At 37.0% G+C, this 19,060-nt stretch overlaps 1 protein-coding gene across 1 annotated transcript in view; it reads left to right on the forward strand.

The window, feature by feature from the left end:
• GSTCD (glutathione S-transferase C-terminal domain containing) overlaps positions 1-19,060 on the forward strand; it is a 55,400-nt gene that overhangs the window by 11,012 nt on the left and 25,328 nt on the right. The window contains exon 5 of the mRNA XM_061359428.1: positions 153-246. Within this exon, the coding sequence (XP_061215412.1) occupies positions 153-246 (94 nt within the window). The remainder of the gene's footprint in view (positions 1-152; positions 247-19,060) is intronic.

Below are 19,060 nucleotides of genomic sequence, written 5' to 3' on the forward strand. Positions count from 1 at the left end.
CTGTAGACGTGGATGTGTGTTCAGTTTCAGTTAGGCTGAGAGTTAGTTGCACAGTTTGATTCAATGCCATTAAGTTCTGTAGGAGTTTTGCTACCAGCTTCGGTGGGTAAAGGATCAGGGTATTAAGCCCTGTCCCCTCTCTGTTCTTACAGGAGAATGGTGTTGAAGCAAAGTTTGCTCCTCATCCATGCCCCACTTGGACCCTAGACTGGACCCATCTACCATCTGCAGTCAGTCCTGGAGAAGGTAAGAGGTTTTATGTATGTGTGTACATATTTAACAGTGCTGTCTTCTGGAAAAGCTACTTAACTGTTTCATAGGAAGATACATCACTTTTCAATGTATTGCAGAGCTAGGTAACACACGTAAGCAGTTTTAAATCTGTTCTAAAATTCAGTCTCTTTGAGACACATGGTGAGATGACTTCCCTCAGGTCATCAACAGCTGGTGGCCAAACTGGGAGTAAAAGCTTGACCTTGTTTCTGAACCAGATTTTTTCCCACTGTTTCCTACTTTCCTGAACTTATCTTCATATATAGAACAGTAAATTCTGACTAAATTACATTATTATGATTGTCAGGAATATTGTACATGGACTGTGTATTCCAAAGCAGCAGCAGCTGATTTATTCTGATGAAAATAATATTCATTAGCAGAGTTTGGTAGCTACATATGAGTGAGTCTTTCCTTTTGTCCTGTCCTGTAGTGTTTGTTTATTTTGCTGGATTGCAGGGCAGTTTGTTGCCTAGTGGCTGTTGTTCTACAGAGAAAAAAAATGGTTTATGATAATGTTAGTTGTTTTCATTAGTGTTGTGAATGTTGAGTACCTCTTCTACTGCACAGAGTTTCCTCTAAAAGTTCTTCTAGCTACTGTCAGACAGTAAGAAGTTAGTGGACAGTAACTCCTTCATACAGGGAAGAAAAAAGATGTGTTTTTTTTGTGTAAATAGCATAAATTACATACTGCAGTCAGTCTCGCCTCGGTGGCATAGTACTTCTGATTTAAAGAATACAGAAATATACATGCAACATACAGGTGCTCTTTGGTGACTAATACATTGTTTAGTGTCCGTCTGAATACAAGCACCTATTCCTACCTACAATACACAGGCTATACAAATAAGATTACATTTGAAGTTGGTTTCCTCTAGTTTGGATCTATGTAGTGCACAAACCCCATTATGTGTATCATGAGCAGACGTATGGTTTTATATAGTGTCCTTCCTACTGACATTAACTGTTTACCTCTGGTTTTGTCCTGAGAGAACCCTTACTGGGAAGTGGCACACCCTGCTTCAGTGATTGATCCTTTCTTTCCTTCTGCATGAGAGGATAATAAAAACCCAAAACTTGGGTTTGCATATGTCAGCATTATGTCATGCTTCTTTAGACCTTATGTGAATGTTTTGGACGTGCTTCTTACATTAAAATAGCTCTGTAGTCTGACTGCTGAAGTGCTTAGGCAGGATTACATGTGTTTAACTTTTGAGACAGGTTCCAGTATTTTTTTTGAAGTGAATAAACATTTTTGCTCGTTTCCAGTGTCAGGGTTTTGGCTGTAAATTTTAGTTCATACTTTTGGCAAGAAACCTCTTCTATTTGAAAGAAAATTTTGAAAAAGATGCATAACATACAAGAACACATTTTGAATATATATTTGGAAATTTTGTGCTGGAAGGACTAGATTTGACTGGGGAACAATCACGTCCTACTGTTTCCTGCCTGTGTCAGTGCGTTTTCATTCTCTTTTCACATTTGCTGAAATAGTTACTAATGACGTTGATATCTGAAATTGGGTTTCAGTTAAATTTTGAGGAAGAATTTGCTAGCTCTGCAAGTGCTGAGAGGGAGATTTTGTCTTTCTCCACCCAAGTTCAGCACCCAAGATCAGAGTGATGCTGATGCCATTCCCTAATTTAGGGAACCTCAAAATCATTATGGTTTTAGTCCAGGAGCAACAGAGTCACATAGGACAAAAAGAATTTCCTGATACGAGAATTGATTTTACTTTTCAGTTGGATACATCTGCATGCTTACCTCTGCTGTTCTAAGTGGTACTGTTCTCAGTTTCTTGATTCTTTTGCTAGTACAGCCTAATGGTTGTCATATGAATTGAATTTCCAATATTTTACTACTAAGTCCTACCTGGTATAAGAAAATAGTCACTGAATCTGACAGGGTTTTAAACTAGATTTAAGTAATGGAATTCAAGCTTTCAAGCACGTTACTCCTATAACTGGTAAATAAATTTCCTCTTTTTAATGTTCATAGCAGCTGAGACAAAGTGGAGATGTTTCAGTTAAAACTTGTTTTGGTTCTTTATCGCCAGGGAATTTCATTTGCTGGGAAATCCTAATTTAATAGCATACTTTCTTTGCTCTGTGTCAGCTTAAGTAACTCAGAATTTGTGTCATATGTATGTGGAAGTTCTGGGATTGATACTACTGAAGTCATGTTTACATTTAGAAGTAAAGGTAGATAAGGTTGTGAATGTGTACAGACAGTAAAAGAAGAGCGTGGCAGGTCAAAACATAAAAGTGTAGGTGGTCACAATGTGAGACTGAAGGGAAATCAGGTACTTGCGTTAGTACTACAGGGAAATAATCATATGGTGTAAGTCAGTATAGAAAATGTTTTCGTTTTTTCCCTGTCAAGATAGTGACTGAAGTTTTGGAAAGAGGGGCTTGTTGAAATAAGACTGCTGAGTGGAAATTGTATGCTACTGCTGATTAAACCTGAGGCCTTGGAAAAGGGAGGTTATATTTAATTAGATTTGTGGCCAACAAAAAAATGGGGCTGTGGTTTCATAGTTCATGTTAGGCAGCAGGAGAAAAGGATTATTTTTATTTTTTTTTTATTTTCTTTTTAATCCTTTTTGAACTTCAGTCAACCCTGGAGTTTTTACTTGTGTTCCTCATCTCATGTATATATGGAACTGTTCCTTGTCTTCAGGTTAATTTCCTATTCTCTGCAAAGGCTTTGTGGACATCAAAATCAGTTTGACTTGTTATAATCAGAGGTGCTTCCTTTGCCCATACCCAAGGCACATCAAGGGGAGAGGGAAAGTGAATGTATGTGGGGATGGAGAGTGATAACTCTTGTTGCTGCTTTATTATTATGCCAGAATACGGGGATGTAAGCCTTTGGTACTGGCCTTTTTTCGTCAAGCATTGTGTTCACTGTGACGCAAAGGGAAAAATGCTGTATTTTTTTAACAAGAATCTATTTTTTTTTCTTTAGAACAGCAACTGTGAAGTTTGAGAATGGGAAATAACTGACCCACAGTCTCACAAACCCTTACTTCTGTTCTCATCAGTTGAAATACTTATTAAGCAGGAAGTACTTAAAAGTGCTTTACTTGTGGTATCTTATTCTGAAATTACTAGCTAGCATGACAAAGTGTGCATGGGATGGTATTTACGTAAAAAAGTCGTGTTTAACTTACACTCTTCTTTCCAAAGTGGGAAACTGCTCACAGAATGAATGTAGTAAGTAGTAAACTACATTCTGTAAGCCTGTGAGTAATACCCTTTTTCTCATAATTTTCCTTCTTTCTTAAATGAAGGAATTGTAGTAGACCAGAAAAGAGTGCCTTAGCTGTAATACAGCTACTGACAGGCAAATGTGGAGGGACTGCTATAATAAAAACTAGGAATGTGTGCACAGCAAGAGATACGAGTTTGAGGTAGAAGTCGTCAGTTTAAAACACGTAGGCAGGTAAGTAAGACTACATCAAAATAAATGAATGCATTTTACAAGTGCTTTTACAAGCTTTGCAGCTTGCTTTTTAACAATTAATTAATTAAGACACATAGCCCTTTAACATTGAAGATGGTCTGTTCATAGGGCTGGTTTCTCCTAAACAAGTGCATTTTAATGGATTATGTATAAATATGACTCCCAGTGGAATATGTCAAGTATTTTATACGCTTTATTATTCCTAGTGAGAAATTCATTCCTTGTATCGAATTGATTGGATCAAATGTTTCATTGAGGAGGTGAAATTTTCCATGTATTAATTTAAAATAGCTGGTAGGGAAAAAGAAAGGGACTTTAACATCTTTTGCTTCTAGCACACAGGTGTAAGAATGGGTGTTAATCTTTTGCAAGGCAATGTATACCTGCCTAGCTGAAGACAGAGTGACTCTGACTTTTATTTATGCTTGCTTTGTGATCAGTGGCAAGTTGATGGTGAAATTAAATGACTATATAAAACTGTCATAGAAACCGCCTGAATAAAAGTAGACCCTGATTGATACTTGCCCCTTGTTCCATTCAAGTCTTCAGACTTACGAGATGAGAATGCTTCGCTTTTGAAATGAGACAAAATTTGGAAAGTTAAACATTCACTGTTGTGACATAAGGCTGTCCTTTAAATGGTTGTTGAGATTTGTTACCTTGATTTATAAGGCACAGAAGAATTTCATAATGTACTGCAAATGATTTCTTGGGAGGTTGTGGTGGTTTTTGTTGTTGTTGTTTGGGCTTTTTGCTTTTTCGGGATGGGGGGGTTTGGGTGGGTATGGGAGAGAAGCAAGAAATAGAAGTATATAATATTTGAAAGGTTGCCTTTATGTCTCCTTTTTCCTAAATAATTTGTCTCGCATGAGAATTTGATCTTCAGTGTTTCTTTTCCTTTTTGAGAGGCTTGTTTTTATTAATAGGAGTATTTTAATATGTGCATGAATATGAATCTTAACTAAAGATGCCATCTTCAGTTATTTTTGTATAGAGTACAAAACGTTGACATTAGAAATAGAGAGCTTGTTTGATTTGCAGAAAGAATGGTGACATGAGCATGAAGCTCTTCTTACTGTGACACCTTTCTTTATGTTTGGTAGTGGTGGTAATTTTTCCCAAACGGAGATGCTACATTTTGGGGATTGGGATATTGTTTTATTTGGCAAAAGCATAGGTGCAACTGTTTGAACATAATTTCTCATGACTGGTTATGTCAAATCACTGGAGTGTGATAAGAAATGATGAGTAAGTCTAGTATGTGGCTTTGAGAACTGACATCACAATATGTATGGTGAGATGAAGTATAGAAAGTTTCCCTTACATTATTTTTAAATAAACTGCTTACGAATTAAAAATATGGAAAAACGGAAATTTTCACCATCTTTGCATTTCACCCTTGATGGAATATGTCTGTAGAAGAGATGTTTGTCACAATATATTCTCTTTCAAAATGTGTCATTGAAACCATAAGGCTCTGAAACTTGCTTCTCTCTAGGAGGAGGATCTTTGTGTTCCACAACTGTCACATAGAGCTAATGCTAATGTTTTCTTTGTAGCAATAATTATTTGCAAACCAAGTTTTGTTTTTAACCTACTGACCAACATGTATTAGGGTTATTGTAACAGAAATCTTTTCTGGCAGAAAGAAAAATGAAGTACAGGTATTTTGCTGACACTGTTACATTGGAATTGTTAAAATGCCTTAGGGTGGCAAGAATGTTTTCCTTCATTGGCAAAGATGAATTTGCTGAATAAAAATTCACCGGCATATAGACCTCAGTTTTGTTTTTTTTTTTTTACAGTTGGACAAGTGTTGATCTTGGAGATTCATTTATGTATATTATTGCAAAGCAATTTGGTTTGTGGTCTAGGGTCAGCTCTCAAGGGCTGAGTTCGTTCATCGTAAGTGCTTCTCAGATACTGAGGACTGTGTCAGTAATTTGCTACTCCATACCTACTGTTCTTCCCCTCTCTTTTCCAACTGAGTTCCCTGTATTCTGGACATAATGTTGATCCCTTGGGTCTTACTCTTACACCGAATGACTATCAATAATTCTCCAAATTCATGGGATTTGAGATTATTGATGGTTTAATGGTGGCTGTTTGTTTTTTTTTGTTTGTTTTTTTTTTTTACAACATTGAAGGAAAACAGCGTTAAACAATGTCATTATCTTCTAACCAGTTGTAGTTTGTGGACTTGGGTCCATGTTAAAATTGTTTGCAATTGCTAACAGAACTAACATAATTGTGGAATAAATGCTTTATTAGATACAGATTGATTTAATTTGAAGTTGTGGTCAAGCTTGATTCAGTATATCCAAGTTGCTTCTAGGGTCATATTGTGAAGACAGGCCACGGTTATTTTAGTTTGTTCTGCTTTTTGTATTGGTGTTACCTTTTGGAGATGCTTTCTGAGATGAGAATACATGATGCTTAAAAATCAAAGCTGTTTTAGGGAATCTGGTATTTTATCAAAATCTTGCAAATTGAGGGACGCATTATGTATTTTCCTTCAGATGTTAAAACCAACAGTGTTTCTAAAATGAGATCCAGGCATTTATTCTATAAAACCAAAAAGAGTTAAAAGAAATGCTTTAAAGTTCTCTATTTCCCTTCCAAGCCTGTCAGAACTTTCCAAAATACTTTGAAGATTTTTTTTTTTTTAATAGTTTGTAGCCTATTTCAGTATCTCTAGCGTCCTGAAGCAGGAACTCATCCTTCTTCTTCAACTGAGTTTTCCGTATCAGACAACTCTTTGCCTGCAAGCCACATGGGTAACAGTCCAAGGCAAACTCAGCTGAAGCTGCTTCTCATTAACCTCTCCTTAAAGTTACAGTTTTTAAGCCACATTTATGATTGCATTGTATTGTATTTTGCAGTTCAAGACCTGGAAAACCTGCAATGGCCATGGAACCAGGTTGTCTCATACGCTACTTGCGATGTAAATAATTTTCAGTAACAAAGGAAAAGGGGAAATGCTCATGGCTTGAATGTAGGCAATATTGATAGCTGAGTGTGGTAACTAATAAAATTGAAGCCTATCATTGCAATTTCACTCTTCTTTTATATGGCTTGTCTTTAAAGGAGGATTCTTGCAAATTGTAGATTTTCCTTACAAATGTGAGTTCTTTGGATCGGTTGACTGTTCTGGGGTATAGCATTGCATAGTTGGACTGAAGACAATTTTGATGGGGGCTTGGGTGCAATATTTTAGACAAAAATTCTTTATGTGTAGCTGGAAATAATAAATTATGCACGCCAACAAACCAGAGAACTCTTCCATGGCGATATACACTTTTCCTATTCCTTATTATTACTGTGCTCTGCCTCAGTTTTTTGTCTGTGATTGGCTTTGTTTACCAAACTAAGCAAGAGAAGGGCATGCAGTATTTTATATTTTTAAGATGCCTGTTTGGAGACAGAAGGCAAAGCTATTATATGAGTAAGTTAAACTAGTATGTAATGATGATTTTTAAGTACAATGTGCTACTGAAACAAACACTTTGGAAACATAGAAGGTTTCTATGCCTCATTGAAACAATGCAATTGCATTATGAGGCATAGAAGTTCAGTTTATTTATGCTAGCTCAAAGGCTGTTGCATTTTTAAAGTGAAGTTTTGATCTAAATAACATGCTTAACCTCTGAAATATTCAAAATCTGCAAAGAAAACCAGCAGTTGCTAGTGTATCTTATTGAAAATCATACTCTAAAGAATAATATCAAATTCCAACAGCTGTGTTTTGGTTCAGTTAGAACACATTCTCATTGGTGTTCGGCCTGTTCTGTAAGAAATTATTATGGTGGGGATGATGGATGGACTTTTTCCATAGGTCTTATAATGATACTGAAAAGTGCCACCTTTATTTTAGGGTCTTGCTTTGTACAGTAGCTGTAAATCCTCAGAGAATTACTGAAGCCTTAGCCTTTCATACTGAATATGCCTATAACAGTTTAGTTTTTGTTGAAGTTTAATCCCTAGAGGTGTGGTTTTAAATTCACAAGCCCTGGTTAATTGTGAGTGTATTAGGCTTCTGAGATTTGTTTTATAGAATGCAGTATATAAAGTTCAGTGGAGGCTTTTTTTAGTCCCATTGTGGTTTGTGTTTGTTTACTGAACATATCTATAGAATTAAAGTTAAATGCTGCAATTTGCCAGTGGAAATGTGTTAGGGATTTATGAACTGGGAACTGGAGGCAGTTCTTCATGATTTGTTTTTGTAAATTTACAAGTAGTCTTAGTTCTGACAGTTAAATTAAAGTATGCTCTTGATAAATCACTGAACTTTTACCCAGTGTCTGCATTTGACAGTCACTGGTTTAAGTTGGCTACATGTAGACAGAATTTGAGTGCGATCTGCCCTAGATAGAAAAGGTGGTTTTATTCATTAGACTGTGGGTTTTTTCCCGTTTATTGCTGAAGTTCTCACACAAACAGAAGGACATAAAAACCAGAACCCCTAAGTCACAGGTGACTAGCAGGTTGGTTTGTTTTTTAACAGGAGTGTTAAATTAATTTTCTGTGTCTTCCTGAGGAATCCTTAATGAATGTTCAATAGCTTGCTAAGTAACTCTGGCCTTTGTTTCATTTAAGCTATTTGTTCTTTCTTCTCCTCCTGATATCATTGTAGTAGAGTTTACTGGTTTCTTTTCCCCTTTTCAAGATTTTTGTGTTCCTTTTTCATGGAATAAGAGAGCCCCGAAGTTGTATTATTTATCTCTTAAGCCAGAGGTTTAGAGAAAAAGTTTCTGCTAAGTACTCCATAGCATGGGTCTACAGGTAATTTTTACACAAGGTTTTAGGAAGGGCATGTCCTGTTTATAATGTTGCCATTTTATACTATATGCTCTCCAATCTGAATTACAGAGATACCAACCATGTGTGCAGTGCTGGCCCTTAAAAAGTCCTTATGGCAGCTGGATAACTAGTCAGGAAAATCTGCCTGTTTTAGACCTTCAGCAAAAGTATATAAACAGATAATTAGATGGAGTAATGCTGCTTTTTTTTGTTAATGTTCCACTTATTTTCCCTTGCTTGCTTCTGAATAGGTCAAAATAGACTTTATGTCTGCAATTGCGAGGAAGAACTGAAGTCCTATTTCAGGAATTTCACTCTTTCACTAGCAGATGTGAACTTTACGACAGACTATATGTAGTGTTTGAACTTACAGCGGATTCATTCTTATACCTTTGTCCAGGTTTAAATGTATATAACTGATTTTCAGCATGCTTTTGTAATGATGTGCTCACTTTTGGAATATGAGGAGGAGGGGGAGTTAATGCCTTTCTTTGTAAATATGATTGATATGCTATTGCATAAAATATTAAATTGTCAATGACACCAGTCTTCTTTTTTTCTTTTTTCCAGAATATGCCAGTATCTTAGTATTCCAGTTGCTGTGCAATTTAAATTGGTTTTTTGTAGCACCAGCACTGTCTTTAAAAGAGATACTCAATCTCCTTCAGTATTGTTTTTTCTTGGTGTAAAATGTCTTTACTGCTTATTTGAAGGTTGTTTTTCAAGTTTTGTCACTAGGCTTGAATCCCAACTACATTGATGATAGAATGTAGCCATTGTACAGCTTGTGTCCTTTAGCTGTTTTTGAGTGTCATTCGTTTGCCGTATCTGAGTGTATGGGGATTCATAATTCATATAGCTGTGTAGCATAATCAGCAGAAAGATCTAAAGTTAAGTTTTCTCCCTTTCTTTGCAGTACTTTTATAGGTCACTTGCATTGATGTTTTCTACACATTATAACTGAAGGACAGCTGAGTTGTAAGTTTGTCAACTGAACTGTGAGCATGACTGATCTCTGCTTCCTCTACAAAGCCTAAGCAGGCCTTTCAAGCAGAGGCATCAGGAGAGTTTCATTACCACCAGCTCTTTGGCTTTTTTACTTTCTTCAGAGTGTGATGTTGAGCTGTGCAATCAGTCTTTCAAGAAAAAAGTCTGAACTGGTAGAGTGGAATCATTTTTTCTTAGCTGTTTGGCCGGTGCGGTGGGGGTGTGTGTGTGACTTTGAGAGCTTAAAATCTTCAGAGGCCACAGGAGGGCAGCAAAATCTCTTTGGATAAGTATCCTGGACAGATGGAACGATTATGAATCTCCCCAGAGAAAGGTGCTTTTTATGAGGCAGTTCTCAGGTCAGTAACCCCTAATCCCAAAATCTGGGACCACCTGTTGGAAAGAAGTGATTTAAAACATTTTTTTTTCCTTTGAATTACAGTTGATGATTTAGCAATTGACATATTCATTGGGTTGGAATAGGACCCAAAAGCATTAATTTCAGAGTCTGTTGTACTAGGTGCTGTATAAGCACACAGCAGAGTAATGCCTTCTGTCTTGAATGTTTCCAAAGACTTGTACCTTAAAAGAGATAACAGTTGAGCAGGGTGTGATGGAGAGGGAAATTTGATCAGCTCATTTCTTCTGCTGGAGTTTTATATTCTTTGGGGTAAAGGAGAATGCTGGGTGTAAATAGGTGAATTTTAAACAACTGACCAGTACTTTTGTTTGTTTGTTTGTTTTTGTAGCAGCACTCTGAACACGTGAGACTATGTGACCCTTTTCACCAGGAGGGGAGGGCATTAGTCAGCATGTGAAAGAGCTGTCTAGCTAAAGCTTCAAAATGTTCCTCAGAAACAAGTCAAAAAAAGATTCTTATTTGGACCCCTCACATCTTATCTTCCTGGTGTAATCTTGCTTTCAAAAAAGGCAATGTCGGCACTGGGAAATCACACAGAAGTTAAGATTGGAAGATTAACTGCATTTGAGAAGGAACGCATAGTTTCAGTGTTTGAGCACAGTAAAGACTGCCACCCAGAGAATAGCTGCAGCTGAGCCTAAGTGTGTCTTTCTCTTCTTCCTTGGTAGCAAAATACTGCACATGTATAGAAAGAATTTACATGTGTCACTCAACTTATTTGATATTCATATTTTGTTCTGGGGATAGGTTCTTTAAAACAATTATTTCTTACTGATTTGGGAGGGATGGAGGTGATGATCTGCTGTTAGTTGAAATAATTAATAGCTGGTTTACATTATCTTTATTGTAGTGGTCTTTGGAGAACCCATTAGATTATTTGTAGATTATTTGTTAACAATAATTCAACCTGTGTTCTTATTTTGCAGCTTCTTATTTTACTGGATTAATGAAACTATTAAACTCTCCTGCTTGGTGTTTAATATCCATAAGAAGTTATTTCTAAGGCTACTGATTGTTTCCAGAATTCATGATTGCTTAGATTTTAAGTCAGTTCATAAATGATCATAATAAATAGAACTTTGTTTTGTGGTTAGTAAGCTATATGGTTTCCTTCAGAAATGTAGGCAAACATGTTTTGAACCTTATTTTGCAGTGTCAGTTTTGTACATTGTGGAGATGGGAATGCCTCCTTGTAACATAAAAAGCGTATCACCATTGAGGTGCTGTGAAGTTTTGTGCAACACTAGTGAATTTCTGTAAGCCATTAATGGACATTTTATAAGGAGTTTACGAATCACAGCATGTCATCGAGGCAACACAGTAGGCTTGTGTTTATAAAGCATACTTTGAAGCTGATGTGTCTGCTTAGAAACACAGGTGATGTGTGTACTTTTAAAAGTGGTAAGCATTGTGAAAGTGGCTGCATATACCTTCTTCTACCCCCCAATCTTTATCTGTTGCAGATTTGAGGTACAGAATTCATTTCCAATCCAAGTGACAAAACATGAGATAAGGAGGAATTTTTCTGTGTTGAAGTTACTTATGGTTTCCATCTGCAATTTCACTGTTTTTAGAATTCCATGTAAAGAGCCATGAACACATTACTTGATTTAGTTACGATTTCACATTGGATGAGATCAGGAGTTTTATTTTTGCTTTTCCTGAAAGTGAATTTTTAGGCCACAGTTGTGCATTTAAAGTTGTAATCAGCAACTTGAAGGAAAACAGCACTACTATGTTTAAGAAAAAATTCCCAAACCTAATAGTGTAAAAAAACAATACAGAATTATTTTGTTATGAGTGATTCATAATCTGGTCTGAGCAATCTGTTACTTTCAAAGCTTTTAATTCCACAAAGGAAAGGCCAGACTACTGTATGCTTAGTGTTTTAGTGAAGGTGGTATTAATTATTTTGTATTTGAAATGCATCTTCTCCAGATGGTCTGGAATAGCTTCTGAAAAGTTAATTTTTGGCGCATGTCTCATGTCAAATTTCTGGCATCTTACCATAGTAATATCAAAAGGAATTCACATCCTTAAAAAACTTAGAAAGTATTGAAGAGCGAAGGCAAGTAGGAAATTCAGCTGTTTGTAGAATTATCTTGCAAGTGTAGAAGAACTGGAGAATCTGTCAAATGAATAAAATTTGTCCCCTGTTGTAGTGGAATATTAACCTAAAATGCCAGAGATAACAGAGGGAGATATGATGCTTTTATTGCACTTTGCTATTCCGCTATTGCCAGGAAGTTACTTTAAAACTTTTGCAGATCTGTCACGGAGTTGTTGGTCTTTGTGTTGATGTTTAAATTTCTTGCCTAAGTATCCTGAGTAGACCAGTTGAGATAGTATTCATTTGGTCAGTCTATCAGCACACTCTACATGGGATTTTCTAATGTGTCTGGTGAAATTCTACTTAAATGCTTTTGAATATTCCATTTGCAAATCTTTTCTGTGTTCCTTCATTCTTAGTGACAAGAAATAAGAAACAAAACAGCATCCCTTTCACCCTGAAAGATTAAGGTATCTCTTAACACTAAACTGTTCTGAATGCTTCCATGAAGAAATGCTAACCAGGACAAAGCTCTCAGTTATATTGCATGTTTTCTGCAGTCTTTCCTTCGTTAGGAAAAGTGTGCTGGAAAAAATAAATGACTCCTTGCTGTTCTAGGCTTTGTACCTGACATTTTGAAGGCTGCACTGAAAGCTAGCTCAGGTTGTAAATGGTACTGGGCTGTATATGTGATGTTCAGGACTGTGGAAATTGGCTTCCTAAAGATGTTGAGAAATACTGGTATGTGTCGTGGACTTTCATGAGTTATCATTTCCTGCTGCGTCCTCAATGGGTTCATGTGTTTATCTAGAAGTTCAGTGGGACTTAACTAGCTAGTATCTTTAGGAAAGAACATGATGCTGTTACAGAGTGACAGGCTTATTTTATGCAAGAAATAAAGCAATTTGTAGGTATAATACCTTGAGTCATGGCTCATATTTCCATTGTATTTTATAGTAATATTTGTTACATTTTGCTTGAAATATTATTTAGGTGTCTATAGCATTTTTATGCTTTGGTATCACCAACAGTCATCAACCACCATCAACGGTCCTACTTGTACATGTGTTGCCTGTTTTCAAAATGCATGTTTCAGTAATGAGAGTAGGGTTTTGCTGTTTGTAGCTCATTTTTCATCATACAGGGAAAAAATGTAATTAAATCTTTTTTTCATAAGTAGTAGCTTGAAAAATGAACCATAGTATCAACTGTATATAGGTAACTTGAGAACCCATTCCTGTGAAGAGTGTCCTCTCTGGACACTCCTGGAAAAAGGTTACTTTTATATTTAGCAAATTGAAAATAAGGATGAAGCAACAAAGCTAACACTGAAAAACTATTCGTTTAGGTCTATATGCTTTGTTCTTATGCTATATGTCTTCTTAAAGTCATGGCTTTAAATTGGCCTCTCTTGAATAAATAGCACTGTAACATATTTCTTCAGTGTATTGCTGCAGAACACTCCAGGCTAATAAGAGAGACTGCCTCAGTCTTTGCTTATTTTGAGCTTTCCAATAGTAGGCATCTGTTGCGTCTGCAGAGTTCTAAGGCCAGGGACTTTTCTGGGTTTTTTTTTATTCCCGTAGTACTTAAGTTTCTCAACAGAAGCAATGGTTTCACTGCCTGATCTCTGTGTGGTAGAAGTCTGATCTGAATTAGACACTGGCATGCTGCTGTATCTGTGAAAAATTAGCACACAGTTTGGAACTTGTGCCTACATACTGCTATGCTGGCTCTGAAAGGACACCTGAAACCTGACCTGCCTTCAAACCAGTGCTGTAGATAATGTTATATACATTAAAGCTTTTCAGTACAAGCTAAATGTCAGAACAGGGCTTGGTGGTGGAATTAGATGTGTTATTTAAGCCCCCAGGGTGGTGTTGAATCAGTGTTTTGAGAAGAGGAAGCTGCATTTTTGGTCTTGTAGGGTGTGATCAGGTGTGATTCAGTAACTTGTTTAGCTTCCACCTGACCTAGAATCTTTTCTTCTTTTTAATACTGCATGTATCCATAATTAGAACCCTTATCCTAGAAGAGCTTGTTGCCTGGAAAATCCTTCCCTTATTCTTCCTAGAAGAGTCTGATTCTGCCATTTCCTCCATATATGGAATTGTTCTTTGATTTTGCTTGGCTTATTTCCAGAGTGATTTCCTAAGGAAGAAAATATAAGGATGTAGAACTCATCAGGAAACTATAGGTATCTCAGCTCTAATATCAAATCCTTCTTCATTTCTCATTCTGAACATCCTAAAGTATGTGTGACTAGTCTGTTCATTTCACAACCTCATTACTATCAAATTTGTTGCCCACCAACTCTATGAAAACATTCTGAGGCCAACTCTGGACTAACACAAAACCAATGTAGTATTTTGGTTTTTTGACAATTCAGCAGAATGGCTGGTTTTGAAATAATTTGGTTGAGATCACTGCATCTCTAATCGCTGTAAATCAGTAAATTAAGAAACCCAAGGTCATACTAAGGGGTTTCATGATTTAGTTTTATGGGGTTTTTTTGAATCGGATGTTTGCATTATGACATCAAGTCTTCATTCTGTCTTTATGCAGGTAGTTGCAATTGTTTGTAAGACAATTAATGTATATCTGCACATGTTAAATTAATATAATCATAGGGATGTACATTTGTAACATTTCTCATTACTGACTTCTGATTTCCCGGGAAATCGTGATTAGGTTTGGCCTAGTACTAGTTAGTAATTTTTAATGGATGAAGGAGGAAGAGGTTGCAGAACAGAAGGAGGTGGATTAATGTGTTTAGTCTTTCAGCATACACTGAGGCTAAAACTAAAATAAAAAATACCACAGGAAAGCATTCGTAACATTCATCTTAATCTCTTTTCCTGTTTGCTTTGTACAATCAAATTGTTGCGTTTCCCCCCCTTGTTTGTGCAGCCTCTGAAATACTTTAATTGTCTGTACCTTAAAATCTTTTCTGATGAGTAGGTTGTTGCAGTGTGGTTGTTCCTTGATTGGGCTTTTCCAACATAGCTCTCTTTCACAAGTTTCTCCTGGAAGTAGTAACAGTTTTATCCTTTTATTGTACATGTCTGCCACTGTTATTGCTGTGCTTTGTAGTTTGCAGCTTCTCAGCTGTGAAAATTCAGACATGGGATAATAGCAATACGCACGTAACAGCTGAGACACTGGGCTTAGCTGATGTGCCTGAGGAGGTTCAGAAAAGAAATATGAAATAGCCAGAATCACGTTTTCACGTTCGCATAATAGCTAATGACTTATCTTTTTCTTCTCAAATGAAATTGAAACTTTATGATTTGTGTTAATGTAATAATGACTATATTTTAATCATACTGGACTCTGAATACTGTGGTTGTGCTGGACTGTGGAATTTAACTGGTTTTAGAATAGTTTTTTCCTCCCCATTTTTTCACCTTTAAAGGTTAAGAGAAGGAGGAATATCCAGGAAAATATGGGCAAGTTCAGTAAATAGCTTAATCTGAAATGCACAGCTCCTTAGTATTGGGACGTATAGATCTATTTCTGTAGTAACACAGCCTAAGAATTTAGATCTTGCTTGTTGAAGACTCTGTGGAATCCTGATAATAATTTAAATGGTTTCCAAAATAATTAGTTGGGGTTTTCAAGCCTAATTTACCTGTAATCCAGAAACTTGTTAGTGACCAGAGTGGTTTTATATTAAGCAAGTAGGAAGAGCTTACTTACAGTATAAAATCAGCAAGTTTGCTGATGACACCAAGCTGCGTGGTTTGGTTGATACACTGGAGGGAAGGAATGCCATCCAGAGGGACCTTGACACGCTTGTGAGGTGGGCTGATGCCAACCTCATGAAGTTTAACCATGACAAGTGCAAGGTCCTGCACCTGGGTCGGAGCAATCCCAGACACAGCTACAGGCTGGGCAGATAAAAGATTCAGAGCAGCCCAAGGAGGAGGACTTGGGGGTGCTGGTCAATGAGAAAATGAACATGAGCCAGCTGCAGTGTGCGCTTGCAGCCCAGAAAGCCACCCGTATCCTGGGCTGCATCAAAAGGAGCGTGACCAGCAGGTCGAAGGAGGTGATCCTGCCCCTCTGCTCTGCTCTCATGAGACCTCACTTGGAGTATTGTGTACAGTTCTGGTGTCCTTAACATAAAAAGGACATGGATCTGTTGGAACAAGTCCAGAGGAGGGCCACGAGGATGATCAGGGGACTGGAGCACCTCCCATATGAAGATCGGCTGAGCAAGTTGGGGCTGTTCAGCCTGGGGAAGAGAAGGCTGCGTGGAGACCTCATAGCAGCCTTCCAGTATCTGAAGGAGGCATATAGGGATGCTGGGGAGGGACTCTTCATTAGGGACTGTAGTGATAGGACAAGGGGTAATGGGTTAAAACTTAAACAGGGGAAGTTTAGATTGGATATAAGGAAGAAGTTCTTTACTGTAAGGTTGGTGAGGCACTGGAATGGGTTGCCCAGGGAGGTTGTGAATGCTTCATCGCTGGTGTTGTTCAAGGCCAGGCTGAACAGAGCCTTGGGTGGCATGGGTTAGTGTGAGGTGTCCCTGCCCATGGTAGGGGGGTTGGAACTAGGTGGTCTTAAGGTCCTTTCCAACCCTAACTATTCTATGATTCTATGATTCTAAAAGTGTATCGTAAGTTATTTATGACATTCTTTACAATAATTATATTTATGGCTCAGTGTATATCTGTATGGATATACATTCTTATTAATAATGGAAGTAAAAAACTGTAAGTACATACTGTGAAAAGTCCTGTAGCCAGGGGTTTTAGAGTTATTTTTTTCACATGTAACATTCAGAATCCAGGCTTAAGAAAGAGTGTTTACTCTTGAACAGTGTCTGAATTTATTCTTGTAGCTCATTTGGCTCTTTAGCCATAAAGTAGCCGTGCAGTTTTATTATGTGTGCTAATCATGAAATTGTTTGCATTCTTTGGTGGTTTCCGTAGCAAAATGAAAGTAAGCAAAAATAAGTATCACTATGCTTTAAGTATAGGAAATGTGGAAGCACATCCCAAGTTTTACATACTGATCCTGTAGCTACAGACTGTTAGTTTCCAAACAAGACATTTCATTTGTTAGTCACTTTAAACTTTTAATTTTATTTGCCCTGTCACACCACTCACCAAAAATCCGGCAAATCTGAAAATTAAGTCTGGCACTTCAGATTGTGACAGTGTTTTATTCCATATTTTTTTCTCCAGGTTTGCAGAATCTCCTTCTTGAAATAGAGCATGGGTGAGATAGTTTTGGACCTCTTTGTAAAACATTTGTTGATAGTGCTTGTTTTTGAGGGAGGCAGTTATACTTTGAACTAATAAGTAAATCAGGTGAATGTTTCATGCTTTCTTAAATTAGCCATTGTGGCTTCTAATGATTTTTTTTCTTTTTAAGTACATAAATGTAAACACTAAAATTCTTTGTCTGAAGACTTCATTGCTTGCCTGTTGCTAGACACTCATTGTTTTAAATTCAGGTTTCTCATCCCAAAGCTGTGTCAGATTTACGTGAAGTAACCATATCCCTGCTAGGAAGTGCCATGTCAGTTTTGGAGAATTTGAAAACTAGAAATTAATTTTGTTCGTGCAGTTCCTCTCAGTTTACCTGATCTAAAATGTGAAAGCCAACATACATGGGTATATAGCCATCATTCAAAATTGTCAGTGTCCCCATATTCTGTAACGTGTTTTTTGGACACGACCTATTGCTCTAAAATTTTTTTGAGGCATTGCCATTATTTGTTTGGTATACTCTTATCTTTCTTGAAAGACTGGAAATGATTTCTTAATTAAAATAATGTGCTTCTCTAAAAACACCCAAGTAACAATTTGAGCTGAGACCAGAACACTTCTTAATCCTGTGTGCTGTGCTATTCAGAAAACATCTGCCAGATGGATTACTTTCCATCTTATCTGTAGCACGTATTCAGCATTCCTCTGCTTGTACTTGTTACCGGATGCTTTGGCCCATTTGTGATCCCAGTTGATGGAATTATAAATTCTCTTACTTTGGATGATGTTAACTAAGATGTGATGCAGAAAATAATCAATACCTTCAATCAACCTTTCTTGACATTTTTGGATCTTAACTGCTTTGTAAGCAAAGGTTAGATCATTCCTTCTTTATTTGTTTCCCCATTTTTTTTCTTGTTTCATGGTGATCACAAACATTTTACATCTCTCTGGTTTTAATTGTGGCATAAAAATTACAACCACTGTTGATTCTCGCTTGTAGGGAGCAAGTAGAACGTATGGAAGAGATTATTAATATTGAACTCCTATTTGAGCCATAATGTCAGAAGGTTTGGTTTAAAGATTGGTTTGTAGCTGTTGCAATGGCAAACAGTAGGACTGAAAATCACTGCAGTAACTTTCTGCAGAACACACTAACTGTTTGTAGGTGCAGCTTCACCTGGCTTTGTGTCACGTTCAAAATGTGCAGGTCTGAATGAACTTACCTGTTCATAATTTTGTTACTGGGGAGATGAGCTATAATTTTTCCTGATGTTCCTGCAAGAATAAATTAATCCCTACCAATTCGATAGTATCTCAGTATCTAGTTTGAGGCATTTTGTGAATGTAGAGCTTTTTTCACACGAGGTATTCATCATTTTAGTAAATACCAAAGTGAAATTGCTTAAAACCAGTAATTTACAAAGTTAGTAAAAAAGGATATAAGGAAACTTACTTTTGAGGTGGGTTTTTTCATTGTTTTTTATTTAATTTTTACAGTGACTTGTAGAGCATATACTTGTCTAACCCAATGAATGGGTTACCCAGGGGCCTGTGGCATTGTTGTGGTTTAAGCTCAGCGCTGATAAGAATGTAGCTCCCACGGGTTGAGATAAGAACAGTCCAGTAACTAAGGTATAACACAAAACCACTACTGCTGCCACCAATAATAATACTGATAAGGGAAATAACAAGGAAAGAGAATACAACCTCTCACCACCCGCCGACCAATACCCAGCCTGACCCGAGCAGTGATCTAGACCTTCTGGGTAAATGCCCCCAGTTTATATACTGGGCATGACGTGCTGTGGTATGGAATACCTCGTTGGCTAGTTTGGGTCA

This window comes from Neopsephotus bourkii, unplaced genomic scaffold (genome assembly GCF_033783945.1).
Source record: "Neopsephotus bourkii isolate Nb327-2 ecotype Australia unplaced genomic scaffold, CSIRO-AGI_Nbou_v1 NB_977, whole genome shotgun sequence".
In the NCBI taxonomy this organism is placed as follows: domain Eukaryota; kingdom Metazoa; phylum Chordata; class Aves; order Psittaciformes; family Psittacidae; genus Neopsephotus; species Neopsephotus bourkii.